The sequence below is a fragment of the Homalodisca vitripennis genome, chromosome 5 (genome assembly GCF_021130785.1).
Source record: "Homalodisca vitripennis isolate AUS2020 chromosome 5, UT_GWSS_2.1, whole genome shotgun sequence".
Lineage (NCBI taxonomy): Eukaryota > Metazoa > Arthropoda > Insecta > Hemiptera > Cicadellidae > Homalodisca > Homalodisca vitripennis.
In genome coordinates this window covers 62,926,692-62,952,505 of record NC_060211.1, presented here as the reverse complement: position 1 = coordinate 62,952,505, position 25,814 = coordinate 62,926,692, and the positions used below count along the sequence as shown (strand labels likewise).

Below are 25,814 nucleotides of genomic sequence, written 5' to 3'. Positions count from 1 at the left end.
GATCATTCTTTGCGGCAATGAAACGTGTTTTAAATTGTTATGGTTCATAGCAACAGTTAGTCTACTATTAGTCGTTGACAACTAATGGTACAACTCATACAACCATATTGTGTTGTGCATATTGAATCAAATTGGAGCTATTAGCTCTGGAAGATCGCTTGCTCAACTAAAAATATTTTTAAAACTAGTTGATGACGATGCGATATTCAGACACTGCAACAGCACTTTTAACTGGTTGTGTCTCAGCTGGGTCGGGGGCATTGCTGTATAGGCTGCTATTAACCACATACAACTAGTGGTGGCACTTTTGTACAACAAGGTCGGTGCATGCATGCATAGTAAGTTAGAGCATTCAAAGCAAACATTTTTCAGCTCAACAACTGAGATGATTTGAATTATGCTATTGTACAACTGGTTGACAGGTTTGCTAGTCAACTAGTTGTCACATTGGTGGTAAAAAAAGTTGTACCATTAAGTTGTGCACGGCTAATTAAGGCCACAATGATAAAGAACTACAACCACTAATGTGTACAATGATCTGTATTATTTTTCATTTTGTTTAAACCAGTGTGATAATTACCAATGTAATGAAGACATGCAGTAGATCCCAATAAAATATGTACTCACAAAATAATAATTTTAAATTATTAGTGAAAGATATGGACTCAAAATAAGGCAAAATATGATTAGTCATACAAAATGTCTGATAAATACATCAAATAAATTATAAAGAATAAAAATTGGTTTGTATTAATTTTTTTCACAAAATATAACTTATAAAATAAAAGTAAAGATCCTGATTGAACTATAGTAGCATTCACAGAGTGAAGAAAAATTGAGATGTCTTACTAGAATGTTAGTTTACAGCAATATCCTATGGCCAGTTCTAATAGTACCATTAACTACTGAATCTAGAACAAAACAATTCTTTTGACTGGTCCTAATTTGTTTATTCTGTGAGACATCTATGTTTGCATTGCTTACAGTAAAAATATTGCTCCATTTTAAATGTAATTTACCCCTAATAAAAAAATTATATTGCATTCACATATTTCAGTAATTCTTGAGTAAATCACAAGTTGTTGGAAAGAATAGAACTTTGAAAACAATGTTTTAGTAAATAAATAATCTTAACCTAGAGTTTCATGTTCACAGTTAATTTTTGCTATTCATTATTATATATTACGTATTAGTTTTCGTAACAAATGGAAGACATTTTACCCAAATTTTAAAGGTGATTAAGCTTAAAACAAGTAATTTTTCACATATTTTTACCATGTATTGTGTTTAATTTGCTTTAGCATAAATTATCAAGGAACAGCAACATGAGAATCAGTACGTTGTTTTAAATAAAGTTTATAATACGATTCAATTTCAAGAATAATGTTAACATTTATTTTAAACCATTTTATTTGTTATATTTATTTTTATTTTTTTACAATATTTTAATTTTATGATTTAAACTGCCTTACTAGATTGAAATAATGTTGTATTGTATTCATTACTTTTAAATCATCTTCGTTATCAATCTGATAGTTTTTAATAATAATGGTTTTCTATTTTTATTTTTTTATGGAAATTAAAGAACTTAATAAGATTTTTTCATACTTTAAGTTGTAAATTTGAATATATGTAAATAAACCAGCGATAAAGTAGTAATTGCATCATGGATTAACTAGATCTATAGACTGATAAGATCATAGATAGAATTACAATTTGTAGCTTATAGTTGTTACCTTTATTGATTCCTAAAATGTTTGGTTTGAAAACTCATTACATAGTAATTTGATTATTAAATCATTTTGTGAGGTGTAAAATTAATAAAGTTTTTATACAACAGTTGAGAAATTTTTTTTGTAAAATTGTAGAAATAAAAGGAAAGGTACTGTACAATGTCTTAAAAGCGAAAGTGAATTTTTCTCTAATGTTTTCGACTGACATACAGTATATATATATATATATATATATATATATATATATATATATATATATATATATATATATATAAAGTCATTAAAACTAGTGCAGGAAATGTTTAGACTTTTAATTATGCTTTTTAACATTATAGCTTATGTTACTTAAACTTAATTTAATTTATTTTTGTATGTTGGTTTTATTGAATTTACAGCTTTTATAGATATTTAAATCCATACTTATCACATGTTAATTCTAAATGTGTGTTATTAGTTTAAACCATGATCTCTTACCATAGCATTGGATTGCTTAATGATGAGTCTTATTTTTGAAGTTAAGGTTAGACAGGTCATAATAACTTACAATAATAAAATGTAATGAGTAAAACTATGTTGTTAATAAAATTTAACTGTAATAAATGTATCCAAATGTTAGTTCTGTAGTTGTTGCAGATAACAATATTTAAGTGTCCTTTTGCATAAGCAAATTTATAAAATTATGTGGATTAATTTTACCTTCCTTTATGGTAAGTGTGTAAAAACTCTTCAAAATAACCTTGCTAAGAAAACCGTTTGTTATATAGTTGCTACCCTTCACATCTCGGCCTCTAACTTACTCTCCAATGCTATGTTGAAAATATTACAACTTAATAGTAACACTTTTATTTTTGATATTTATATTTGTATCAAGAGCTTAATAATTAGAGCCACTAAAATCTTCTTAAATTTATAAAACTGTTTGTTTTAAAACAATTTATTCAAGTTTAAAAGTTTAGAAAAGAGCTGTCCCTTGCTTGATCTCGTCGCAATTTTGTTGGATTAGCCATAATGATTTCAGATATAATACTTTAATTCATAATATTAGCGATGTGTACTTATTAGTGTAACTAGACTAATGTCCATTAGGAGTAAGTCATTAATGTACAAAGTTGTCGGCCCGAAGATGTGTCACGGTTGGGCCGTGCCGCGTTTCGAGCGTTGGGCTGAAATGTGGTCAAGCGGCTGCCTAGTTCTGAGTGCCAACACAGTGAACTTCATTACTAAATTTTAATATAATGCTATTTTCATTATGACATATATTATTATAAATATTAAGCGTTTTAGATATTTTTGTGTGTTTTTGTAAGTAACTTCAATTAAATACTGTAATATATTATTATAATTGTTATATATTTATTGTATGAAAGTAAATTGTATCCTAGACTAAGTACTGCTACAATTTAATGTTTGTATAAACGTAACTTAGTGTTAAGAAAATTGTTTCATGTGAAATAAATTGCCACTAATTGTAAAGCATGTTGCATTTTGGCTGAATCCCCAAAAACAGTAATGCATAGAATTCTTATATTAAATAATAACATGTTATTGATTAGTTATTATTATTTTAACATGAGTGTTGTTAATCTAATTAATAATGATGCAATAACACAATAAATTGTCTTAAAAATACACTTTTTTTAAGAGAAAATAGAGTCTACATCCATTGATTCATAAAATATTACACCATCAAATTCAGTACTTTACTTGAAATACTGGAAGTAAAAATGAAAGTTGAATTCATAAAAAAAATATAAATGCTCATTAAAAAATTAACAGTTCATATATCAACCATGTTGTGTTTAGTAGAAGAGTTACTGTCAGAAATACAGAGTCAAGAAGTAAACATCCACAGACATTCAAGAGGAAATAGGAAATTGGTCTAAAGGCTTTGAGTTACAATGGGCTTTGGACTAGGCCAGGACATCCTAGATTACATTTACCTTATTTACAGAAAACAAAAACGTACAGTATATTAACATAATTTTGTTTCACACAATAATACAACTTTAAATTTTGCCTCATAGTTTTATTAAATTTAGTTTTGTTCTTATTTTAAGTTCATTATTGGTTATGTATAATTTGAGGGAATAACAAAACTATGGACATGTTTAAATATTACAGTGATACCAATTTTGCGTTCCAGCAAATCACAGGATCAGAATTCTATGAATTAAACGTTTGTCTTTGCTTACAAGGAATGATTAAAATATGAATTGTTGTCTGATGGCTAACATTAAAAAAATACATTTGTGATGTAATCACAAAGTTAAGCATGGATCACAAAAAATTAACTTTACAAAGTTTATCATTGAAATTACTCTCCTTATTAAAATTGCATAAAGATTTACCAACATTTTACAGATGGTTTACTTTTTTCATGAATATTATATAATATAGTAGATGTATTTTTCTCTGGAGTGAACTATGATTACATGTCATGTTTCCAAACCCTCCACAGACATATCCATAATATACTGTTTAATAATTTTAAAAAAATCGTTCAAACCAGTTACTTTGAATGTTATCAAAGTATGTTTTGTTAATAATATTATACCATGCTTAAGTTTATATAATTAATGCGTAGTAACTATATGATCATTTCATGGAGTGAAAATTATAAAATTCTAAGCAGTAAATCAAAGTTGGCTACATTTATTACTATATAATCATTAGAAGCCTTAAAACCTGAATGAGATTAACTTTTCTGAACAGGACGTTACTTCTGTCCTCTACAGATTACATTGAATTAACTTAGTATTAAAACAGTTTACCTATCACTAAGGTATACTTACCAATAATTTGGTTGCTTATTTCAAAACTTCATGTTTTTAGTACCCTTTCTTTCAGCATATCTACACTAAATAGTTTTTATGCCAAAATAGGTATTTTATGTCTTGTACAACAATACTATTCTTTGAAGATATATATGTTTCAAGGTCTACATTTTAAAGTAGTCATATGCATTTATTTATAAGTAATACATCTAAATTATTTTATATTCACATAACTTACTTATGATAACTGTTAGATTGTACATTTCAGAAAGTACTGTTCAGAAAAATTATACTTTTGGTTAAAAATTACATGAACCGAATAATGAAATAGAGATCAAGTTGCAAAGCATTTGAAAACACATTGAAATAATTTTTATGTAATATTCAGAATTATTTTAATAAAAATTACTTTAATGTTGGATGCTGTGCAATTACTAAATGTTTACTTTGCTTTAGAATTAAGACCAGTTATTTATAATCTATGGAATACACTAAAGTAAATAGTGTAAGGTCAACAGGGATTCTTCTCTTCTTTTTGGGGGCCATTCATATAAGTAAGTAAAACATGTTAATCACTAATATGTTTGCTTTAGATTGTGTTCGATATATTATTGATCCAAATACTCGTAAATTATGCATGACAGAAAATGAATTGTCTGTACTATGTTCTTGCTTGATGCACGCATGATTTAGTTCCAGAATGTTATAGTTTCACTAGTTGAAGCCATGTAGTGTTCAACTAAATTGGATATTGTAATTTGTTAAGTTGAGTTGTCAAAAACTGATTTATTTTTAAAAAGTGTAATATTTCATGCACTTTCTTGTAACTATGTTTCTCTGTCACAAATACTTTACTTGAAGTATGATATAAATGTTAAATGGATTATGTTTCTATTAATTCTAAATTACCAAAAGTCTTACTACATTTTATGTTTAAAAATATTATTTTAATGTCTTGATCATGAGAATTAGAACTTTCTCGATTTAGAAGACAATGTACAACATATTCTCTTACCCTCAGTATCTGCTCATTTTCAAAAATAATAGTAAAAGTCACAGGAAAATTTAAATAAAATATTGATCTAAACATTGAACATTGAATCTTTAATCATAATTAAAGATCGTTGTAATGATCGTTGGTAATGTTGAATGGTTTCTCCCGTAATAAAATCAGGTTCTAAAAATTCAAGTATCAGATACAAATAATTGTAATGTCATTGATCATAACACTGACTGAATTAAACTACAATACCTGCTAAAGAGTGTTCCTAAACATCTATGAAACACTTGGCATTGTATTGTGAATCAAAATAAGACTTCTTTCAATAAAATGTGTCTGCAAGTAAGTCCTTACAAAGGGCCAAAGTTAGCCAACAAATATTTTTACTGATGTCAAACTAATTTTATGAATGAATCATACTATATTTTAGTAGTTTTATACATGGATTTTGCCCACAAAAATATCTTTGGCTTCACTTCTGGGATATTTTTGGGTGATACTAATGATTTAGAAGAACTAAGATAAACTGTTTTATCCAACTTCACATTAAGACTATATTAGTATGAGACAACAACATATGAGAAAAAAACACATTTGGTCTATTTTGAAAGCCCTCTTCTGATAGAGTGGTAGGAGGAGCCCTATAATGAAACCCAAACTGAGACCCACTTTGATTAACACATTGCTGTTTGAAAACATAATAAAATGAAAGTAACAACATATTTGTTATTACTAAACAAATGGACAAATTAGTATTTAATATAGTAAGGAGAATAATTTGTTTAGATGTATAGTAACATTCCAACAATAATTTTGTAGGCTAACTTTAGGGCTCTAGTCCATGATTTTAAAGGAAGCCTTTTTAGAAACTCACATGAGGAAGTTTTGACAAATTCAATGCATTTCTGGAGGTTTTAGATACCGTAGGTTTAAAAAAATCCCTTTTTCAATCCTGGGAAAATTGCTAATTTAAATCTTTTTACTGTTGCAGGTATAAAAAGAAACTTGGAAATAAGATGATTTTTGGTGTTTTCTAATTCTTTGTAATATTTTCACAAAGTTCCTCCTTTTATAACATTTTACTATTGCCAAGGCCTTGATAAGTTTATGCACAGATTTTGGTCTTTCATATTTATGTTTTTGATAATGAAATATGGAACAAGGAAAACTATGGGTTTGTAACATTTTGGTTTTCCATGAAGCTTTCTAAATAAAATTTCAAAAATAAAGTTTTTGCAATCCCAAACATTTTACACTCATAGTTTATATTATTCTGAATTTGAATTGAGTCACATAACATTTTAATCAGTTCAGTTCATTCTTTTAAATGTTTCAAAACCAAAGGAAAATAAAGACCTCGTCAGGTATTTTAGGATTTTTTGCAATGCATTACAAAAAAAGGATTGTTATTTTGAATGTATTTTAAGATTTATTCTGTCCTTTCTGTTTAAAGACGAATTCCCTCCCTCAAATTGTGAATACATCATTTTAAAAACTTCACTAAGTATAATTTTAGGTAGATTTTGTTTAAAAAATTGGCTTTGATTGAAATTTTTCTCATGATATCACTTATAGATTTTTTAAATAAATTCACCAAACATGACCAACTCTGAGCCAAAAATCATCTCCAGTTCCAAAATTTATATATACTGTATAAAATTAGGATATTGATAACCATTGTGTTGTATGTCCCAAAAAGTATACATGTACATGTATAATTACATATATGCTAATTAAAGCAATTTTTAAAAAACCATAACTGTTCCACAAAAACCCCCAAACAAGTTGCAAGTTGGTATAATATAAAAATTGATCTTATAAATTTCTTAGCTAAGTTCATTGGCCAAATTGGTTCACCATTTTGTTTCAATACTTATAAAACTGTTCAAAGTTTAAAAGAATTCAAAATTCAGTTGTTTATGGGCATAATAAGATTTTTTACAAATGTGGTTGGCACCCTGTATTTCTATAATAACCCATATTAATGTTTCAGTTGTCACAAAATCGACCTACTCTTCCAACTAAGCCAGAAAAACTGTTTATGTTGGTAATAATTTTATCCCATGTTTAAGAAATATATAAAATTCGATTAGGGTTAAATCAATTTGTCAGAGTAGTAAAAAAACCAAAAATATTGAATATTACATGCCTTCAGATATACTCTGTGTCAATACATCGTAGACCTACTAATTTTACTCCATTCCAATGCATCCTCAAATGTGACGACTAGCATGGTGATTTTATTCACAAGTAAAAAAAAACTGTCATCAGTTTCAATCAAATATTTATTTTTAATATTTAAACATACAATGATACAAAAGACGAACAGGGGCAATGCAAACATGAGCTTATCTGATTATAAAAAATCTGGTTTATCATTCTCTGACAGATTTTTTACAGTCCTTACCTTAAGTAATTTGAGATTTTCTTGAAAATTTTGTTTCAAAAGTTTCAGGAAGACAAGTTAATTGTTGGCATTAAAGTACTACTTATTCTATGCTAAAAACGTTTTTTAATACATTTTAGAATCTTAATGCAAATGGTATTTTGACAGTATTGATTTTACACAGTATGAGGAAACAGCCCAAAACCATTGATTAATTAAAAACTTTCCTGGGAATTGAACCTGAACTCCTCAATTGTATAGCCGTATAGTCATTTATATGTATAATCACCGTATTTACTCTTAGACTATAGTAAAAGTAAATTTAAGTAATAAAACTTGTTTTTCATTGTTTCCTTCTTCTCTTTTCTGAGTAAGTATTTATGAAACTGCCTTTGCTTACAAGTAAACATAGTAAATTCAGTAACAGTAGTTGCTCGTAATTAGGCACTTAATTGCAGTACTGTCAGTTATTTTTAAACTTGAATTTAAAAATACTATAAAGCTACATGAGACAATTTATATATTAAAATATTTAAATTCATTATCTTAGAAGAAACTAAAATAAAAATTCTGCATGTTTATAAAGTGACAATATAAATTGACAAACAATCAAAATATGATCATTTTGAATAATTTTGCCAAACATATTGAAACCCACAATTATTAAAAAAATAAACTACTAAGTTAATGGGTATCAACTACATTACACATAATAATAAATTGTTGAACACTTCTTTATTACATTAATTAAATTTACCTTCAAACCTTTAAATTTATATTTTATAACTAAATCACATCTGTTTTGAGTTATCACAATTCCAGAATTATAATCAAATACTAAGGTAAAAAGCCTCCCATCAAATTATTTGTACAGTTTACTGTTTTACTAAATAAAAATCACTTTTACCATGTTATTAACAGTAATATAAAAATAATAATTCCATATAATAATATTGAAATAAAATTGAAGAAAATAAGTTATCACATTTTTCTTCAATATTAAGTATTCTAAATAAATCAACAAAGTTAAGATTTTGGTAAAGAATCATAATAATTAGCTTAGAATTATTTGAAAAAATGTCATTGCATGTGAACTTGATGTTTATGCTGATTGCAATTCATTCATCAAATTTTAATTTTGTAAATAATGTTAAATTTTAGTTCATTATTAAATTTAGTGTTTTCTGGGTATGGCTTGGAAAATATAGTGCATTTTGCCTGATCTAATGATTATGATTCTGAATAAAACCTGGTTTGTTGCACAGTTTAATGTCTAAACTATTAAATCAATATATTAATAGTTCTTCATCTTTCTATATTAATTTGAATCATCTTTTTATCACATTAATTATTTGTTTAGCCCAGTAATTATAAACCTGAAGTATTTAAAATCCTGACAAAATCAAATTATGTTCCCTATATTTATGTTAAAGCATAAATCTTCATAAATTATAAATTGAAAAGTTAAAACATATTAAAAAAAATATACAAATAAGAATGTTGTAATTTACCTCTGTCTAGTTGAACCTTATGTTACATTTGCCATCCATCTTCCAGCAATTTTCTTAAAAAAGGTGTTAAGAACTAACTTTATATGGAATTTCAGTTCAAGCTCATGTAATGAGAGCAGAATTTGTTGAAGATTGTCAGAGATCCAGCAGGGTACGAGATGAATAGTCATGCATTGCTTAGTCATTATGATTGTGGAGCATTGGAGACCATTTGTTTCAGCAGGTTTTGAGGTGTCTCAGGTTTGTTTTGTTCTTCCATTGGAATCAGAATACTTATGAGGAGATTCTGGCTGCCAAAATTCCTGTCTTGTTTGCACCTTCACTTGTTTACATTATCCTGGGGTAGTTGAATGCATTCTGAGCATAATATTGTAGACTTTTTATTCAACTGTGTCATTAGCCCTGGAAGCATTGTGTTGATGTTTTCATTAATAGCCCAATTTTATCCCCTCAGCTGACTTGCAACCAATCTTCATCATGTCAGTTGTAGTCAGGTATTTCCATAAATTCTTGGGGTAGCACCTTTGGAGGGCAAGTATTATTGACTTGTGCCAGCATCGTTTTGACAGTGGACATACTGAGAACAATACAGTTTTAAGTATCGAAGGTATGATTGTAATTGTGTCATCTTTACAATGCTCTATTTTATGTATTGATTAGGGTTTTGACAGCAACTTTGCCATTGGTAACATTGTGGCAGAGTTAGAATTATAAATGTATTTTGAGATTGTGTGATGAACCTTTATGAGTGGAGACAGTGGCAAGTCAGAGTTTGTGGGGTTTTCTTGTGGCCAGTGGCAATCCACTGTTATCAGTTTTGCTTTGGATGTTGATTTAAGGACCGTGTCCTGAATTGTTAGTTTTAGGATCTGAAGCAAGTTTTTCTGATGACCTCTCTTGTTTGCTGAGTTAAATTAGGACGTTCAGATAGCTCTGGATTTGGTGGAAGAGACTTTTTATGACTTTTTTATGCAGTCTGAGTGACATCAGTGCCAGGGTTATCTTCAATCCTGTCATGTTTTGTCTCTTACCAACACCACACAGTCATTTTGTCAGAGAAGGTGGATTTATTCCCTAGATTTCTGATTTTGGAAAGTGTTATTTCCTTAATGTGGACTCGTGTGTCATTTCAGGACTAAGAAGGAGAATAGTACAATTAATTTCTGTCTTATAGCAAAAACGCTTGAAACTCCAGTGGTTGCTCCATATACTGTATATGCTTTGATGGTGGTTATAAACGGTTTCTTTAGTGTCATGTATGGTGGTGGTCTTGGCATCCCCTCTCTGACTTTCATTTTAACTGGTTTGATGGTTGTCAGTTTGCAAAGCTTTTAAGTCACTATACCAGTCAAGTCAAGAAACTAATTGCTTGATCTTGGACTTTACTTAATTATTTCTGCTCATGCTGGTAGAGAACATATATTTACAAAGCACATATGAGATGAAGGTGGTTGATACCACATCACAATTCAACAGGTCTTGAACTTGAGACAGTTCGAATGTCACTGCTTCAACTGTGTCTGGGAGTATACATGGGCATAAAAAAGCACCATTTCAGTGTTTGAAGCCTATGCAGAGATATTACCAAACTCATGGTACTTCATCAATTTTCACAATATTTTATCCAACTGAAATTTTTTTTGTATTTATTTTATTATTTTTACTGTAGTTATACAATTGTGCACTTCTGAAGGAGGATACACTGCTCTGAGACCTTTATGATTTGTTAGAGAACACTGATTTGTGACATTGACATCCAAGTAATAATTTAAGACGTGTTAAGCTTGTTGTGCCTTCTTTGTCAATTGTTGAAGAATTACAACTAGGATTTGCCAAGGTAGCCTCCATGTTTAGTTCTACTTTGTGTCTCTTTTGTTAACTATACAAACTCTAACAGCACAAGACACAAATAACTCACTTGAAATAATCAGTCAATGTATATTATAACACGACACCATCATGAATCATAACTATTTCATTAAAATATATTTATGTTCTCAGATTACTAAACCAGCCATAATTACATTCATTTTTAGCCCACAGTTGGGATAGAATGTCAGGAACTTATCTGTAGCATTATGTGCGAGATTATTTAGAAATTTTTCAACAACACTGAAGTTCTTCTTAGATTTGTCCACTTGTTGATTTTCAGATCACAGGTTTTATGTTGGATTTTTGGCCAGTGGTTACCTAATATGTGCTGATAGGAATATACTGGCTCCAAGAGGAACGGGGCAGGCCACATTTTCCAGTTTTTATAAATGCAGTGAGCCAGTAACTTAGTGAACCAGAGCTGTAGATGAAACCAGATTGTAAACTCAATGGAAATTGATGGGTTGATGGAAATGGTTTAGCTGAAATGTATCTGAATATTTTGAAGTTTCTGAGGGGACTGGCTAGGGCATGACATCAACTAAAGATGTCACTTCTAGTTGGAAAGTTAAAATTGTTATTGTCCCAACAGGTGAAACATCTCTTAGATTTGAATAAGCAACTTTCTCAATTTGTTATACTTGGTAAATAGTATCCCTATTGCTAATCCAGTATAACACCCATTCTACAAGCTTGACCATACATTTTTAAATCAAACCATTATTTAAATCATACATTTTATTTTTTTTCACGTTTACAAAATAAACAAATTATTATTCAGTCAGTTATTAAGAAATTAAGAATTTCTAATAACTATTTTGTGTCGCTAATGTGATTTTTACAACCATAATATGTAATAACATTCTAATCATCTTCAATAATTTGAGGCATGTACATGAAGTGAAAATGATCAGCATGTTGTTGGCATGCAAATCTTATATAATAAGCATTTCTATTGATATGTTGTCATTTTACAAAGCTGTAATTGAAGAATAAAGACGAGATATACGCCATGATGTAGATTTAGTGATCACAATGTTATTTTGTATTATCTAAATAAGTATTTGTTTTAATTATATACCTGATAATAATTGTTATAAATAAATCATTATTCAAAACTTTAATGGGTTGTTTCCTTTTTCTAGGGCCCTCCTGGCTTGGACGGAATGAAGGTAATCTTGAAACATCAATCAATATTTTAAACTATCATATCCTTCAAGTAATTGTATCTTTATGAAACTAATCACATATATCTTTTTACTGTTTGTGGCAAAAACTTTTGTAGTTTTACAAGGAGTTTGAAAGTGTAAAACTATTCCGGAAATGTTAAAAAAAATAAACTATTGTTTACCATATACTTGATCTATAGCTATATTTTCAATTAAAATATCTATAGCTTGAATTGTTTGAATTTTTTATTTTATTTAGTAAAATCTAACTTGGTGCTAAAAATGTCAAAAAAGGTAAGGTTACACAGGCTAAAATGTTAGGTAAAAGGTGTTAAAAATGTCAATGATAGGTAAATTATATATTATTGAACACCAACATAATATAACATTTATGTTTGCATTTTAATTAAATTGTTATTGTTAGAATCTTATCAACTAATCCATGTTTTCAGATATTGATAAAACAGAAGTTCGATTAACTAAGCTAAGCTATACCGAGGCTATGTCAGATATGGAAAAACTCACATAATATGGAGATTGCTATTTATTTCAACAATAAACCATAAAATGCAATTCATAAAACATCACTATGCTAAAAAAAGTCTTTGATTGATTTTTGCTGTTAGCTCTGGCTTCTTTTCTTTGCCACAATGTTGTGCCAATGCTCTAGAAATATTTTCTTGAGAGCTGTACTCTCCTCTTTCTGTTCAATATGACCTATCCTGATTCCAAGATCTCCAACGTATCAGAATAAAAAATGAAGTTGATATTATTTTCAGTTTAGTTTTGTATACTGTACTTATTCTTCATAAAATTCATTTAAAAATACCTTTGTTATGCAACTTAAAAGTTACATGTCCTTACTTATGTTGTATAGGTAATGGACTAGTGTTGTTTTGTATGTTAAACATTACATTTATTCATATTTAATTATTATGACTAAATATTAATTATTTAAACTGTGTCAGCTTAATATTACACCTTCACTGGCTGTAATTAGACACAAATTGTTAGTTTCTAATTAGGCTAGTATTAAAGTGATTTAATTATTACATTAAACATTTTTGAGTATTTATTATATATTTACACTTCTTGAAATGCGTAACTAAAATAATAGTTACCATTACAATAATATATTGACTATCTTCTTTTGTAAAATCACCATTACCTTTTGTAAAATATTTATTTGTTAGCATTTTTATAATTATTAGCAATAGTATATATTTCTTTATTATTCAATTAATCGTTTGTTCCAATAATATAGAATCAAGGAAAATATTCAAGTGCAGTATTTCTCAATAAACCAAATAAACTATAATGTGGTATGTTTTGAAATTCTTTAATATGTTTTGGAAATAAAGTATTTTCTCATTGATAGGGAGGACAGGGAGAGCCAGGAACAAAAGGAGAGAGAGGGGATCCAGGATTACCTGTAAGTTTGATATGTTTAATTATCATAGCCTTTATGAATTAGAATGTGTAGTAAAAATAGTAAATATATGAGTTGTTTTCAATTCTCTTGCAAAATAAAACAATTTTAATGGTATATCTTAACTCATTAAACTGTTCTAACAGTGCTTTGAGAGTATTTTCTAAAAGCTAAAACCAGTAAACAGGTTAAAGAGGTAATAAACAGATAAGTAGTTTTTTGTACGTTTTTTTGCAGCTTTTAAAAACTCTGAAACAATTACCTAGTCTAGAAGCGTAGAGCCAATTTGCATTGTATTAGCACAAAGCCTGGTTTTTACTGAAACTGATAGATAAATTTCTTCTAGTGAATAAATAAATTTTCAGCCGAACTAGTTTTGGTAGAGGTCAAATCAGAGGATTAAAACAATGAAACAATAATTTTTCACAGGTAATAGATTTTTTTAGCTTGTCACAATTAAAAACAACTGCCAGTTTTATATGAATAGGAGTTTTTAAAACATCTTATATAGTAAGGTCTTAGACAAAGTAATATCCAAAGTTATCATTCAACCTAATTTAAATTTATACCAAAGCATTGACATTTATACTATCCACATAATTTTGAAGATTTTAAATTTCTTGCGTGTTGAAAAAAGTTGAACATTGTCAGATAGTACCCTTTTTGATGTGTAATGATTATTGAAATTTTACTAGTAACATATTGGTTGTCCAAGTTTACTAGTAATTCAGATATTTTCTAATTAATGCTTTTAGTGTCAGAGCTAAACAAATCTGTAGTAAATTGTTAAATATTTTGGTGGGCAATGCTATAAATGCTGTTCCTATTAGGCTAAATGCAAGGGTTTATGAACAAATTTTTCAAATATCAACATTTCAAATTTTTACTATCTGTTTATAAATGGGATGTTCTAATGAAATAAGTTTAAAATAGTTGTGTGTAAACAAAGATATTAAGTATTGTGTGATATTGTTATAATGATACACTGTGTGTTTAACCAAAAAACTATATTATAGTAGACTATTTTGTCATAAGAGGTGCATATACCAAGTAGAAATCTTGTATAAAATATACTTGATTATCAAATTAACTTTAGGTAAAATTTATAAATTTCTGGGAATACATGTTTGTTTGTTGTTACTCATTTCCACTTTGTAGGCCTGTAAGGAAGCCTGGAGCAAGTGTTGCAGCACTAAAAGGATTGATATAACCTTAAGAGTTTTAACATATAATTTATATTGATTATTATAATTATGTTTGTTTAAGTATACAGTGATGTTACAATGATAATGATACAGTGATGATTAACAGTAATAATAAGCTATAAATGCTTATCCATAAATATTATGGATGAGCAATACTTGCTTAATTTTAGGGTAGGGTACGATAAGCGGACCCGGTTTTTTATATCGAAATTGGCAAACGATATTACTTAACCATAACCATCGATATAATCAATCAATACTGATTAATTATTTTGAACAATTAACTTCAATAATCTATATCAACAGCTGTAAACACTTTCAAATAATACTCATAATCTAATCTTTCAATTTTATATAAGTAAAATTTGATTATTAAAAATGTCAATCAATTTTATAAAACTACACGACATTGCTTTGAAAGATGATAAGACATGTTTTTCGTGACTTCAACATGTTTGACTCATACCGAAAAACACATTATGTGAAATTTGTGGGAAAGAAACCACCGTAACTGTGAGAGGAGCAAATATGGTTGTCTTCAGTTTTCCTAATTTTGTAATAATTTGTTTGATCACTTTAAGTATTAAATTCATATTTAAAACATATGATTGTTATTGAGGACTATAGATACTTTTATATCCATTAATAGTCTAGGATTTGAGATGCGAATATTAGGTATCGATGATTACATTCTACGATATAAAAAGCCGGTCCCCTTATTGTACCCTACCCAGTTTTTAATATAAGAATTTAGGGATAACAGGTAATAAATAGTCCAGTATATTTCACTTTTATTTTTCTTTACTTTCATATTACTTTTTTCACTAATTTGCCTTTTAGTGACTAACAACTAATAAATAACTTGTAATAATTCAAAAGAACTAACAAAAAATTCATTAACATTGTGTATGCATAAAAACTATTTGTAAATGCCTTCATAAATTACTATACTGCTTTGCCAAACCTGCAGCAGATTAACAGAATGAGGACTTGTTTTGATACTACATCCATGATTATATCAAGATATCCTATGAATGCCTTGCTCTCTGTAGTCAAGTTCTCTAAACTGCATTCTATAAAAAATGTCAATTTATAGGAATAGTCATTGAATTCATGCCACATTTTGCTTCCTTTGTCTTAAAGTCTAGTTTTCAAATACAATGTTATAAAATTAGATATCAATTTCTTTTTATATAAATTTGGTAGGCAGGTTGCAGTGAGGGTAAAATTTTGATTAACATTGAAACATTATGTGTATAATTTTTTTACTTCAGTAACAAATACAAATATTTCATAATTAATGTATGTGTCTAGAAACATTTTAAGTAACAGTTTTAATAGTATGCATTCATAAAATTATATTTATTTTCTAAACTTTTGATTGGATAACACAATAACTCACATTTTAAGTATTACAAGCCCTATCATTAGACTGTCCCAATTCAAACTGTAAATGTTAATGTGACAGAGCTATAAATTTATTATATAGTCTTTTTTTGACAACATCCAGTCATTATTATTTAACTCATTCAGAATAAATATGAATTACAAAAAAATGTCAAGAGTTCGTTTCTCTTTGAAATGTAAGGACCATGTGGTATATTTTTTGTAGTTATTAATTGTTTTATCATTTCGTTTATAGTTATTTATGTTAGTTGTGTACTGTATACATAAATGATCCAATTACAGTAGATTTATAAATGAGAACCTTTAAAAATAATGAATATTAAAAATTAAATAGTAATTTTATATTTTATATAGGCTATTTATAGAATTTACTTCATTAAGATATGATTTGATTATTTCATTGAAGAGATATGTTATTTTATTTTAGGGCACTGATGGAATTCCTGGTACAGAGGTATTTCAAAGACTGTAAAGAATGAATTTTGCATTTGGCTTGAGCATGTGATTGGAAATTGTAGTGATATGTAAGGTATTTAAGATAACTTCCCATCCAGTTTGTACTGTATTAATAAAGTTTGCCAATCATATTACACCAAGATCATATAAAAATTCATTTATAATGTTATCTATAAATAAATATCACCAGTACGATCAGAGATAGTGTATTCACCAATTAACAATATTTCCTTCATGCTGTTCTGTACTATTAGCAATCTTTTTAAATACGGTATGTAAGCTACGTAAAAATGTTACTTTTTGTCAAAAAATTGTGAACTTTTTTGGTACCGTACTCTTCTGCAAAAGTTTTCCTCTACCTTCTCCTGATTAAAAATAAAAAGTCTCCTGACTTCAATAATTAATGCTGTAGAAAGGTCAATATGGAAGTGGTCTTCTTAAATCGAATATTGAACATATTTTCTTGCTTGCAATATTGAACATTGCAAAGTTGCATGGCTAGTGAAGGATAAACGACGATTATTAACCACATAATTAATCTTTTAAAAGGTCTACGATTTTTTAGTATGATACATATTTTTTGGATCAATTATGAGGAAGAGTCATTTTACTTTAAAAAACCACAAGTTAATTTGCTTTTATTTAAGATTTTACCATTAAATATTTTGCAACTTTATAGGACGGTACAAGACTGTAATATTTTACACCTATTCATATTATCTGTTTTCAACCAAATTACGTAAAATAAGAAAACTTTACCACAAAGAGCAGCATATACCTACAATGTGTTATTTATTGTAGAGTCTCTGAAATTGATGCATATCAATGAAGTTAATTAACATCAGTAAATTCCCTTTCTGTGCGAGGGGAAAGGGGGCAATAGATTTCATGTTTAGTTGTTATCTCATTCAATACTAGTTGTAATGATTAATTTAAACAACATCGATGGTATGATGGATATAATGTTAGGTATGTTAATATATTCGTAATATTTCAAAAATTAGAAACTCCATCATCTTGGAATCTTAAAAGGCTAAGCCGTTATAGGAGTATAAGTGATTATTAAAAACATTGATGTGTTTGGTTTTATTACTTAGTAATCAATCAATTCAATCATTGATTTGGTTTTCTCATATACTTCTATGGTAACCATGTGGAAATTAGATAAGACATTAAAAACTTCTGGGAAACATGATAGGCGAAAATGCATACAATCTTCAGAAAATTCCATCATGAGGGTGATTGCATTAGACAGATTTGTATGAAATCTCCAATAAATGTTATTTGAAACCCTTGTCACATTCTAAACACTCAACTGAAAATAAACTATTATTAAATCTAAATATATGCATGTGGTGAACCCAAGTGGTCTTAAGGAATTTAAGCTTATTCAGTCTTATATCTACGTAGATAAAACAGTGATTAACTATTTACATCCAGACGATCCATCAAGACAAGAAATTTTAAGGACATGTTCTCTTTAAAATAACAAATGCTATTGTGAACCCTGATGTGTTAGATTACATCATTATGCTATATTTAATAGGAGTATGAAGTTTTTTTAATAGATCCAGTGAAATCTTTGATTTAAAAATTTCAAAATATTATTAAAATCAAGATCCATTTTCAGGCAGTCTTTGATTTCTATAATTTTTCCAACATATGAGGAATTGCTGTTTAACCGTTTTGAGATGAAGCATGACCTTCGTAGGACAACTCCCTGCAATTTATTTTAATATGCCTAAGAATAGTTATATTGACCTAAACACCCTTAAGTATTATTTTTATATCTTCAGCTGTGCCAAAAATTATCCGAAGATAGACTTTTTAATTTTTTACATTTGTTAGTCACTATCACATTATCGTTTAAACCAGCAATGTCTCAACAACCTCAATAAACCTGTTTTAACTTTACTTTTACAAGATTTATTTCTCAATATATGTTGTTGCATGGTTTTATATGTCTATTTATCTACAGTGTACATGACTCAGCAAATTGCTTGCTTGCTTTTTTTTAAACATTGTTTTATATTTGATCTTCAAAAAGCAGAGGTAAAAATAACTGAATTCTTTTGGATGTTTATATTTTTTTAGAAATAGTAAGTACACATCATATGGTTAAATTTTCCATTTGTTTATATACATATATATATATATATATATATATATATATATATATATATATATATATATATATATATATATATATAATTCTGAAGTATGTGTTTTTAATATTTATTCCAGAAAATATCCTTCAATACAAAGAGAGATAGCATAACATATTGACTTCAGTAGACACAGCGAGTTGTAACTCGTACTGTCCTAAAGTCTGTATGTGTAGTGTAGCAATGAAGGTGTTAAAACAAGAGGATATACAGTAGGTTAAAAATATTTTTTTTAGTGACGAAAGAAGGTGTTAAGAACTATGTTTGACCTTTTTGATGGAAGTATTCCTATCACTCTTTGTAACTACACAACACTTCATCCTTCGTATAAAGTAAGTTTTCAAGTAACTGACTTGATAGTCAGCTTAGTTTACAATGAGGTCAAAGTAAAGAATCTTTTTGCTTTATTAATCACAGAACTTTTTTGTACTACTCTAGTGTATATTTGCTTAGGTTTTACAAGAAAATAGACCTTGGATATGAGGATCATGTGACGAAATTTATGCGGTAAAGGTAGTTCTGGATGGCACTATCATGTGAAATCTTTTGTTTCGAGTTGTAGTCCATATTAATATTCTAGTAATGATCTTATTATTTATTTATTTTATTTGAAATAGTTAATTTTCTATAATTTTTAGTTTTTACTCAATATAAAACATTTAATATTTTTCTGTAATACATTTATAAATATTATTTCTTTCATTTTGCCGCTAGATATCATCAGCAAAACCACTCTAAAACAGTTTGTTCTATCATGATCTTAAGAAATTTCTTGTGAAACTGTGTGTAGAGATACAGGTTTCCACTAACCTTTCCGAGAAAATAAGTCCGTTATTCTTATATAACATTAAAATGTCTTGATATGCATGTTTTTGCATGGTGTTGGAAAATGAATGAAAAAATTACTTTTATTTTATGTTTTTTATGTTTGCAAACCATTGGTTTAACTTAAAACATTTGAGTTTGAAAAAGTGTATTCTGGTATTTTAGTTCAATACAATTTTTCAAATGATTACAGTAACATATACTTTACAAAATAAAACACAATTGTGATAGATTATTGTTCCGTTAGCTTGAGGTTTTTTACAGGTTCAGGATCTGCAAGAGACATTACAATCTAAATGTGCATTTAATATACAGTAAGGCTTGGTTTTAGGGATTTTAAGAAAGGGGATAGATACTAGTGAATTTTGATACATTTTTTTTTTAATTAAATAAAGATAAAAAGAACCTGATAGTGGGTTATATGATTGATACAATAGGTTCAGAATTGAGTCTTTACTCTTTCAGTAATAAATGGTTAAATAAATGTCTAGTTGGATACACCACAGGTAAATGATTGGGTTGAAATATTAGAAAAGTATGTTATTGGACTGGAATACCCTGAAATAGAAGATCAGAGAATATTCATAGAATTCAACTTCATTCCATGTATATATAAGTCAAAACTAGAGATTTGATCATGGTCTTGGAAATGTTCCTGCATATTAAATTACCAGAAGCACACATATGGAGAGGATATTAGTGATCAATCCCCCTTAATTCAGTTTTATCATATGAGTATTGATACCTTATCAGTTTTTAACCAAAGCAATTGATATCCTGTCAATATATATTATAATTTACATACCCTCATAACCCCCCAAAATAAATTTATGGGTGAGCCTCTGTGAATCGCTATGGCCATAAATGTTTTTATTATTATTATTGCAATGCTGACAGACTTAATAGCAACACAAGAGAAAGTATAAGAGAGTCACCAAGTTTTAAACGTTGCAGGAATTATCAGTAGTCAACAGAGGTTAAATGAAAGACAAAGTTCTCTTCTACAGTTGGTAGTACTGCCGGTGAAAATCCCAAACTTTAACTCAAAATTTACCTGTCTTTCTGACAAAGGTCTATGTCAGTTTATTATATCTCAAGATGTCATCTTTTGAACAAACATGCAAATATAATTGTTGAGAAATGGTATTAACAAGATGCCAAGAATATAACAGAAATGAGTTAATGGAAAATCCAATAAAATGGAAGTATAATATATTAAACATTTTTGAAGGCTGCTTAAAAATTTTAGCTATTTATCCCTTATAAAATAATTAGTGAAGTAAAACAGCTGACAGTTATAATTGTAAAGCAACTAAGGGTATGGTAGAATTAAGTGCTATTTTCAGTCTATAGTGATTCAATATGTAGACTCGTAAGTAGATATAATAATATGAAGTTTATTCGATAAAATTGTAGGTGAGAAAACAAAATTATATGTATACCATGGAAGGAAATGTCCTCGAAACCATCAAGGGAGTTGCCACCTATGACAACACCTTGTGTGATCAAACTTCTCTCTTATGGTTGACAAAGTTACACTGTCTTTCATTGATGCTCAAATAACTGTTTTATTTTATTTCTCTGATAATATAAATAAAAATACAATTTTTTCAATGTTCAATGGGTGTTATAGCAGATACCATTCTCTCATCTGCCAAACATAATGTGTGTGTTAACCTACATTTTAATGTTTTTTTTTATGTGTAACCTTGTTTAAAAACTATATTCCTTAAACATACTGGATTGGTAAATTCTTACTGTGAAGGGCGTCATTGCTTTGCTAGTTATAACAGTTAACAAGGATAGATAGCATTGATGAAAGTAACAAATGCAAGAGGAGAAGAGAGAAGAGAAGAGGCCAGATATACAAAAAGCAAGGATAGATTCTAACAATATATTATCAACTCAACATCATAATTCTAATGCAATTTTTCTTACCAAACCATTCATATATGGTTGGTTATAACAGGAATTGTTTTTGTAAATAATGGGTATAAATATAACACTGCTCAGTTCCCGATATCAAGTCTTCTAGTTATCAATACTCTAGACCCATTGCACAGCAGAAACTTGTTATACTTATATTGACAATGCAAATACTGCTTAGCTTCATTATTAGCCTGATATAAATAGCTGCATGACATGAGAGTTTGTAACTAGCATCATACCTTTTTTGTTTGTTGTGATTTTAATGTTGTCATTAAAGGTAATATAATTAATATTTTTACTGTAGAAAAGTTTATTAATTCTATGAAATATTGTTAGCATGAACCAGTAAAAATACCTGGAGCAATATAAATAACTGTATAAGTTTATCAAATATAATTAATTAAAGCAAACTGAGATTCTGTAAATCTCATAATAGCAAACGATTGTGGATTGTATTTACATCCAAATGCTTTCTTTAGAACACTTGCATTCTTTTTTATAGTAACCTTTTTAACATCAGCATTAATCATGTTATCTTGATTCATTTAATTTATTTATCTATTAATAAATTTCACTCTTGGAGCATTTGTTTCTGAGCGTTGTTTTTGTTTCCAGGGACCCAAAGGTGACAAAGGAACCAAAGGAGAAGCAGTAAGTATCCCAAATTGACACACAAAGACTACAGTTATGGATGGTTAGCTAAGGATAATAAATTAGTTTGTTTGCTCAAATCTGGATTATTAGTTGTAGGCTTGATACTCATACTAACATGAATTACAATGCATGTTAACTACCGTGATCCAAACTAGTATAACTAGCATGATGTGAAAGGCTCATTCTACAACTTCCACATAACACCTTGAAGAAGAATCTTGGTTTTATGAATATTAAATAGATATTTATAAATTTTAATCAGCTGAGCATTAAGAAGCCTATCATTAGAAAGATGGAAAAATTTCACTTATATCTGTCTGCCCGCACAATATCTCAAGAATGAACTGACCTATAGACTTGAAATTTTGCATGAAGCTTCATTTCTATATAGGCAACATCAAGTTTAATGATGGTGTATGTCACAGGATTTGGCTGAGCGTTAGGGAATATTTTATATTGGTTTTATGAGTAACATTGATGGCAATAAGAAAATTGTAGAATAATTAATTTTGTAAACGAACAGAAAACAATCAAATGACATTTCAATATGTAACATAGTAGCGGATGTAGCTTAAATATCTGTAAGATATCTCAAGAAAGATTTCATTTTAGAGATTTATAGACTCTAAAATTGCCATGAAAATTAAACAAGTTTGAGTTCTAAGAAGGTGAATATCCATCCATGGTTCAGTATCATTAAGTACCACTCAGAAAGCTGCCACAGTTTCTCTTTTGTCTGCCAGGGTGATGTAAAGATTTATTTTCTATGATTTACCTATCCACAGGACATCTCAAATAAAATCAGCTATAGACTTGAAATTTGGCAGGCAACCTCAGCAAAGCCTATTACACGACACATGGTGTTTCATACTCCTACCTTTTTTACATCGACCAACAAAATATATCTGAGTTTTAAAAATGTGCTTTACATATTAAGCATCTTTGATGAACAGAAACTTTACCTTTTAAACATCATAGGTTATTTGTACAATACAGCTATAACACATAGAAAAGGTTAATAAATTCTACAATTTAAAAATCTTAAGGAACTATTTGGCCAAAAGAACTTGTTACAATATGGAGAAAGTTCTTGCAGTAAAATAATGAGTGAATCTAATGTGTACAGAGTACATAATTGTGTGATTATAATTGTAAATGAATTTGATTATATTACTGTCTTATCAATTACTATTTAATTTAAATAAGTGTTATTATGATTGACTAATAATATAAAGAATTAATTATGATTCCCTTTCTATCTGGAAACTTGAAATAAACTTAAAACAGAAAAAATATTTAAAATTATAACCCACATTAACTTATTTGTATGTAGAGCATATTGTAAGCAAATGGAAGAAGTACTGTAAGGAATTGAGTCTTTGATCAGCCATAAATGACCTTGAAAGTGTGCTGCATGTCTATTTACTTCATGTGTAGGTTATTATATAATGTTAGAACATATGTATAGTAACTTTATTATACAAAGGTATATTGTATGTAAATTTTCAAATGTTAAACATTTTTTTATATGTGTATCTTTAATTGAAAATAACATAATGTTAGTAGAAACTTTATCATAATAGTAATACAAATTGAAAAGTGAATGTTGAGGTCTTTTTTGGAGAATTAGCTCATAGGTCCTATCAACTCATATGTGTCTGTAAAGTATTGTGGGTAAGATGACTAATCACAGTTAATAAAGCAGGCCTAGTTATCATATAAAGACACCAGTACTATAATATAGTTAAACATGTTATCTGCAGCAGAAGCTTTACAGCACACATTCAGATTGACACAAGTCGGTCTCACTTAGTAGCGATGGCAGATCCAGGGGAGGGACCATGGGGGCCACATCACCCTCCAAGATTAAAAAAAAGAAGTTTCAATAAAAAAAAAACTTTCACTCCTAATTTGGTCAAAAAGTGTCAACATCTGTCTGTTTTTATTAATTTTATATCTAAGGTATTTCAAATGCCATAGATGAGTTTGACTTGTGCGCCGATCAAGAAAATATGTACCAACAAAATCCAACTTTGATTAAAAAGCACCTACTTTCGGTTCTTTTAATTTACTTTCTGTCTATAGATTTTTCAAGTGCTATAGTGATAGTTTGCTTTTTTGTCCCAACAAAGAAAATATATAACTTACGTACGTCTGAAAAGTTACTTCAGTCCAAGAGTCAAATATCAATTAAATTCAGTTCCTCTCTAATTTATTTATGGTTCCACAGTTGAGTTTATGTTGTTGTACTGACCAAGAAAATAAACACATATGTAGGTTTTGGAATCCAACTTAGATTTAATAGAGTTTATTCCTTTACTTTTCCTTTAACAGCAACATTGTTAAGAGAGACAACAGTTTCGATAACCTTATCACAAAGCATTCACAGCTTTGTTCAACAAGGTGGATTTTAGAATAGGTTTAATTATTTTCAATGCATTAAATGGTTTATTTGTCACTGGTGCAATCTAAAATAAAAATTAGATAGTAAATTTGTCTTTGCAACCTGCATATTACTACTGATCAAACACTGTACAATTATTTAATATTTTCTCAAATTTAAATGTAAGCAAATGTTACCGCTACTTTGGTGAATTTCAGTTGAAAGTGTCAATAGTTGTTTAGGGTTAGTGAACCTTGGATTATGTGTCATAAATATTACGATTATTTTCTAAAATTATTAAATATTCTGAGAAACTTTACCAATGTTTGTCACCTTTTTTAACCCTTCTTGAATATCTACAAATATTTCAAATCCAAAATTAGCCAAATCGGTTCAGCTGTTTTCAAGTTTTAGTGAGACTAACAAACATCATATCATTGTTATATATTAAGATATAATAAACTTAAAACCAGTGGAGTCAACAAGGTATCAAAAAAGCCATGTAACAATTTAAAATAATTAAATCTATGTATAGCAAGGCCAGGAGATCTGTGTATGTACTGAGCTGACCATTGATCTATCTGCTCATGCAGAAGTTTGGCTGTCTTTTATACTTAATGTGTAATGTGCTCTTGTAATAATAATTTTTAAGGGTTGAAAACTGAGGTCCTAATACCTGGATACAAGAGATAACATTTTGTTTGTTATTTCTCTATGAAACCTTTATATTGCCCATCAAATCAAATCAAATGAACATGAAATGATCAAATTTAATCATGATCCTTCTACATGACATATTTTATGTACAATTGGGCATGGACTATACACAGAATTTCCCATAAAAAATATCTATAAACATTTTTAGTGTGTTATAGATTTGTTATATGAAAATGATGGCTTAGAATTTGTCAGTGAG

At 28.5% G+C, this 25,814-nt stretch overlaps 1 protein-coding gene across 16 annotated transcripts in view; it reads left to right on the top strand.

Annotated features, from left to right (window-relative positions):
- The window catches only part of LOC124362306 (collagen alpha chain CG42342-like), a 535,020-nt gene that overhangs the window by 491,981 nt on the left and 17,225 nt on the right, over window positions 1–25,814 (top strand). For 14 of the 16 annotated variants that reach the window (XM_046816688.1, XM_046816693.1, XM_046816687.1 and 11 more), the window contains 4 exons: window positions 12,422–12,448; window positions 13,824–13,877; window positions 16,914–16,940; window positions 22,477–22,512. In XM_046816688.1, the coding sequence (XP_046672644.1) occupies window positions 12,422–12,448; window positions 13,824–13,877; window positions 16,914–16,940; window positions 22,477–22,512 (144 nt within the window). The remainder of the gene's footprint in view (window positions 1–12,421; window positions 12,449–13,823; window positions 13,878–16,913; window positions 16,941–22,476; window positions 22,513–25,814) is intronic. The other 2 variants (XM_046816699.1, XM_046816685.1) reach the window with 2 other exon arrangements.